General features: G+C 42.3%; 1 protein-coding gene across 1 annotated transcript; it reads right to left on the minus strand.

The window, feature by feature from the left end:
- Nucleotides 1–3,766: 3,766 nt before the first annotated feature.
- On the minus strand, nt 3,767–5,689 carry LOC121881403 (syntaxin-4-like). Its single transcript, XM_042389169.1, has one exon. It carries the CDS (start codon nt 5,546–5,548, stop codon nt 4,913–4,915), a length of 636 nt encoding a protein of 211 aa, XP_042245103.1. The 5' UTR covers nt 5,549–5,689; the 3' UTR covers nt 3,767–4,912.
- Nucleotides 5,690–6,334: the final 645 nt, after the last annotated feature.

The raw sequence follows: 6,334 nt of genomic DNA on the forward strand, positions 1-6,334 counted from the left end.
AAAACTATCTCTCCATTCATCTTTCTTGGCAGTTTTCCCTGCAGCTCTTCGTCCCTCCAGCCTCATTTTGTCTCCATCCGGATGTTACTTAGCCCTGACCCTGTGTCCCAGAGCCACGATGATGAAATTCCAACCTGTCACTTACATAACAGTCCACCTCACTAACAGCCAGGATAATGATGCTGCTATTCTCTCCTGCCATCAGAGTAGCCCATACACACACCCATATGACCTCATCGGCCTGCCTGTGTGTACTAATGTATACAATGTAAAAAGCACTCTCTGTAAAATGTTACCCCCAACACATACTGTATAGTAAATGTATTCACTAATGCTCTTATCCATTATGTGTTTATGCCTGCACACACACTATAACACAAATATAATTTAATGTAATGTACACACTGTGGAATATAGTAGTAATCCATTAAATGCAGAGTAAACCCTTTACTAATCTCTGGTTTTATATGGATTCCGGGTGGAGGAGAAGTGTTGCTTTGGTCTGTTATTAGCATTTTTTTTGCGTGGAAATATGTCGAGTATGTATGCATGACCATCTGTAATCTCTAAAAATAAAATATAATAGAGAATGTTCTAACTTTCTAATACCCTAGATACTCAGATCTGCCTGTCTAAAACCCATCTGCATGGATAATGCCCTTCATTATGTGAGCAACAGCTGAAACATCAGCTTAATGTAACTTCACAAATCCTCGCTTGCAATAATGAGCACTTGGAAGTGGGATATATTTCCAGTAATGCTGCCCTTTCTGTCGGAACACAGGGTTATCTAACCTCCATTTAACCAAATAATCAGCTGCAAAGAGCCTCTGGCGGACAAGCAAATGACTGAATTGCACTATATGACTACGGATCGAACAGATACAATATAAGGCATGCTAAATGTAGCTTTTTCAGTTTGCTCCTTCCTGGCCTGAAGCATTGTGTTACATCAAAGAGGTTTCTGCTGACCAGGCACTAAACTGCTGTGCTGCTGTGGGGTGCTGCAAGGTGAACCTGATGCTTCCTAGATCTCCCGTGCAGCTGCAAAGGATGTAATATTTAGATATCCCACCTGAGAGATGAACACTTTGTTTTAGTAGTTTCCCACAGAATCTCAAAGAGAGACTATTTAGAATTTTCTCTTCAGTCTGAAAACAAGAAACAATCAATTCTGTGCAACATTTTCATCATTTAGTCAATTTATTCTAATAATTCAGCCTATTTTACAAAACCTGATTATGCTTAAAATGAAATCTACCCTTTAATATTTCTTGTCTTGTACATTGTAGCTCTGTGCTCAAGTAAATGATAGTGTCAAGAAAGTGTCAGCAAATGTAAATATAAAACATAGCAGAACATTCATTCTTTTACTGTGCAGCAGAAAGCAAAAGCCTTTTCAGAAGCAGTGCTAGTACATTATAAAAGGTTTGGGGACAACTAACTTTCAATTCAATCCAGCTGATTTTTAATTCAATTTAGAAAGTGGAAAGTTTCCTGTCCTGTGAACATAGTCCCATAACCATAAATCTGTCAGGAATTATGTGGAATTAAGGCTCTGTAATATTAAGAATAGCGTTTTTGTTTAATATTTGGAACTGAAAGCAAATTGACTCCAAACCTGCTGTTACTGTTAAGCAACATTTTGCTGAGTAAAATTTATCCAAACATTCATACTAAAGTAGAATATACAGTACAGCTCTCGATCAACAACAAAAAATATCATATTGTGATTAAAAATTAAAATATGTGCTTATTCCACCAGAACATAAATATGTACCATATCACATATCACATATCAACAAACACAAAATATTAAAACATTTAAAGGACAAATCAACATCAGAAAGCGTTTGGACTTGTGATTGGCCAGCATTTTTGACAGTAAAGGGCTGCGAGAGTTAGTTCCCAGTGCTCCAAACATTTGTCGGTTTTGGATTTAAGGATTGAAATCTCTTGTATCAAAAGTCATGTGATCTTACATTTATTTTCAGGAGCAGGGAAATGAATACAAGAGGATTTATTGCCAACCACAGGTTCAAACAAGATAGATGAGATTATACTGTATATTCAATCTTGAGGGGAAAAAAAAACAAACACTTCAGAAATAATTAACATTACATTCATTCTGCAAGTGGGCCCAGAGATCTTTGGGTAATGTAGTCTTTTTCATTCATAGAAAAACACAAAAGGTGCAGTCCGACAAGAGTGTATGAAGTTGTTTTTGTTTTTCTTCATTCTGGATAATGTTGTTTCTGGATGAGGTTTATGATGGTCATGAGTTCGCCAGTTTACCATCACCTTCATCAACGGTATATCACCATCATTACCGTCACTGCCGATGCACAATCATTGCATAAGGCATATGAAAAGCAGTATATAGGCCAGCTGTATATTCAGTTATAACTCTAGCTATATACATAGGACCATGAATACATGTTTAAGGCCTACTAGACCCTTTTATTTTGCACAAGCTTTCTGCTAGCAACTGTCTTAGTTTAATATTGTTTGGTATACTGTAGATGTGCACAAAGCTGGCAAGCAGTAGTTCCCTTGGCAAGGTGGAATGCTTATATAGAGTTAGTCAACATTCAATGATAAGGTCATCACGGCTATCAGAAATCTGAAAGCTGAGAACATCAGCAGTAACATTGAAGCTGTAACTTGATCCTTGCTTAACTGTGCTCCATTTAAACTTAGACAAACTGATCCTTTGAGCCCTTAAAGTTAAAACATGAAATTTATCAAAACTGACCTGTGGCCTCATTCTATTCAATTTGCATCAAGCAACATCATTAAACTTATGCGTTTAGTCCTCACATCACATTTCACATGCACCGCTTTTTTCTTTTCTCACATTGCCTGCAGGGTCCCTGATACAGGCAGCCTGGTGTCAGAGCAATACATCAGCTTTATCTGCCACCCTTGACTCGACAGAAACACAGCAACAGAGTCATTGCTAATGCATCTCAAATGATGCAATAACATGCCTGAATCATACATATCTTTGCCACAGGGGAGCAAATAAAATTGGAATATCAAAGCGCGCATGTTGACTTTATGGAAAGCAATTATACAGTAAAAGCATGTGCCTGTCTTGTTAACATCCTTGCTCCTTTGTTCTTCAGTGAGGTCATTTACGACAGGAGAGCAAACAAAAGCACCATCAGGGACTCTGCACTTTTGTAGGGAGAGAGAGAGATTCCCTTTCGTTCTTTTGGAAAGTAGCACACATACAATAGATGGATACTAACATGCACTCGCATTGCTATATGTGCTTTTCCCTACAAAAGCTGAGCTGAGATTGAATGCCTGCCTCTCTGCCATAACCTTCAAATGCCAAATATAGATATCCCTGGTGTATTGGCTGCGCTCCTTACAGTTGAAGCAAGGGATTGGTGGAGCAGATGAATGCTAGAGATACTTAGTCATTCCTAATCCAAAGAGAACAGAAACAGGAGGAAGAGAGAGAAGAATTAGGCCAAAAAAAATGTGTGTGTCTATAAGTAGAAATTAGGTCACATACTGCATGTAGGATGAAGACATCGCTGTGCATGTGAGGTGTCATCTAACTTAATCTAACGTCCCTATATGCCACAATAAAAAGCTGATAAGAATTATATAATATCAGTAAAACTGCTATTGTGCAAGCTATACACTATACTGGTGCCATTCTACAGATTTAAACAGCTTGCCATTGTCACAAACTGTATGTTACAACACCAAGACCCAATCAGCAAACAGTGATACCTTCGCTTTCCTTGCTGATGCATGCATGGCTTAACCTAAGTGCAACCCTTAACAATCAAATAAATGAGCAGCTTCAACAACAAGCTTCTGCTAATAATATTTTTGACTACATAGCCAGTTTTTTTTTTAACAAAAGCATCAGAAATTCCAGCTCCTAAATCCCTTGGGGGACATCTACAGCTGTCTAGTACTGATGTAGTTACAGTGCACTGCTGGATACATTCTGAAGGTTTGTGGAAGCGGATTTTGGAGAGACGAGTGGTTGCTAGGTGACAGGATAAAAAGAGGCCACAGGTGGAATTGTCCCAGCATTAACTCCTCTCTTGCCTTTTCCTCCTTTATGCCACCGAAAACAGAAAGGGGCTGTGGTAGTGGACGAGTGGTCACAGAGAAGCCAAGGCACATTTTCTGTATATGTCTCAGCCATCTAGGTTCCACATTTTGTGCATTCTCTCGTTCTCAGACCTCTCCTCGTTGCAATTTCCTGCGCCTTCTCTGCATCCTTGGTTTTATGTAACAGTGCAGCATCACTATCACAGCTTCACCTCTCGTTCTCTTTCATTGCCCTTCACTTCTTCTTACTTAACAGGTTGGAGAGGCAGATTGTTCAAAGCTTTCTCCTCATCTTTTTTGCTTTCTCTCTTCCTCCTCTAAAAAAGGTTAACATTACATAATCGTCATTGGCTTTTCTTTCTTTGCTGCATAAAGAAACGTACAGTAAAGCTCTTGTTGCCTCGCAGGCCAGACTGAACCTCTTCTCTCTCACATCACCTGAAAAATGACTCATACATGCACCATGGATTCAGTATCAATAAACAATCTCTCTTATGCCTACCAAACTGAGAGCAGCAAAATGTCTGTGAAAAGAATGAGGACAAAAAACACAATCTGTACACTGCACTACTAGTTTGATTGGTTTGCTAGCCAGAGAATTTCCTAAGAGATACACAGTGCTCCGACCAGGAAGCTCCTTACTAGCATTTGTGATTATTGTAGGCACTCTAAAAACCTGGAGGACCAGCCTCAGGATACAAGAGCAGAAAGGTGGAAACCGAAAAGTAACTGTGTTAATGAGTGATAGCTAAAGAATGGAAGTCTATCTTCCCGTTTATGTAAAGCACACTTCTAAAGCGATAGTGGAAATGCAAGCCTCCATTTCGTCCTATTTGAGCTTCACAGGCCAGGGGAGGCACGTGCGAAGCCCGAGCATGGAGGAGAAGACAATGGTGGGTCGATGTTTCTTGAACCGCAGGCCTTTCTTTAGCCGTTGACTGTTCTCCGCCACGTACAGCTCCCCCTGCTGTGCTGCACTGGATATCCGTGACACCAGCTCCCCATGGACCACCACTTCCTGCTCTGAGCGCACAAACACCTCCCTGAGCTCTTCCAACCGCCGCTCCATCTCTCTGATGACACGCTGACGCTCCTCCACCTCCAGGAGGCGCCGCCGAGCTGCCTCAAACTCCATGCTGGAGCTGGGGGTGACAAGCTTGGAGGAAGGGGCCGTGGCTGAGGTCGATGGGGGTTCAGAACCAGCTAGCAGCGCCCCTGTCACCCTCCGGAAGTCCCCCATGGAAATGGAGCGCCTGGTGGCTGGAGAGGCGAGTGACAGGAGAGCAGTGGCAGATGTAGAAGGTGGCATGGCTAATGGAGGAAGAGGGGGAGAAGAAGATGATGATGAAGAAGGTGAACCTGGTGGGTGGAGATCAGGATGAGGGTCCATGTTTGTAATAGCTGCTGCCATGTCCTCAGTTGTGTCCTCATGATGGGTGTCTGTGTTCCTTTGTCGTCCCTTCATGGCCAGTGTTTCTTCTGTTTAACTCTTTCTGTACAGCTGTTGTCCTTCTATTCGCTGTTGATGTTTTCCCCTGTCTTCCTGTGTCAGAGCAGAGAGCGTTTGAGCAGAGAGCGTGGAGATGTGCAGTGATGTAGCCTGGGAACCGCTCCATTCATTAATAAGAGATCTGAGCCAGGCTTTTGCTGTCTCTACGTGTGAGTGGTTGTGCTCGGGAGGCGCCTCCTAGCAGCTCATTGGCTGCTGAGCTCATGAGCATGTCAGCTGATGATTGGGCAGCCTGCCTCTCTGCTGCTGATGCTGGCAGGCTTGTTGTGTCCTCTGCTTGACTGTTTTGCTTGGTCGTCGTCGTCATCTGGAGCTCTGCTTTGATCAGCTCTCTTCAGTGAAGCGAGGCAGAGTGAGGTGAGAGATGCAGAAGTCTCAGGTCTCTCTCCTCTTTGCCGATGCTGTTTGGCTTACGTTGCGTCCCCTCAGCCATCCCTCTTACCAGCTGGTCTCTCCATTTCCCTCTTTCTCCCTTTCTCTTGCTCAGATGGTTGCCCCTAGCAACACCGCCTCGACATCAGATGGCAAAAGAGGGAGGGGTGATGCTCCAATTTCTCTCTCCCCTCATCACTTTCCTGCTCAGTATTATCACCCTTTCCCCGGTACACATTCTCTCTCACGTTCCCTCCCTCCTTTGACCCATTTGAGAGCTCACAGCCTTTCTGCAAACTATATATCTCCATCTGTCTATGAAAGTCACATATTTTGTAATATATGTCAAAATAAACAATACAGCACACA

Source organism: Thunnus maccoyii, chromosome 16, assembly GCF_910596095.1.
Source record: "Thunnus maccoyii chromosome 16, fThuMac1.1, whole genome shotgun sequence".
Classification (NCBI taxonomy): Eukaryota; Metazoa; Chordata; class Actinopteri; order Scombriformes; family Scombridae; genus Thunnus; species Thunnus maccoyii.

Excerpts from the sequence above, each read along its gene's own strand:
- LOC121881403 (XM_042389169.1), bottom strand. The coding sequence starts at position 5,548 with ATGAAGGGACGACAAAGGAACACAGACACCCATCATGAGGACACAACT.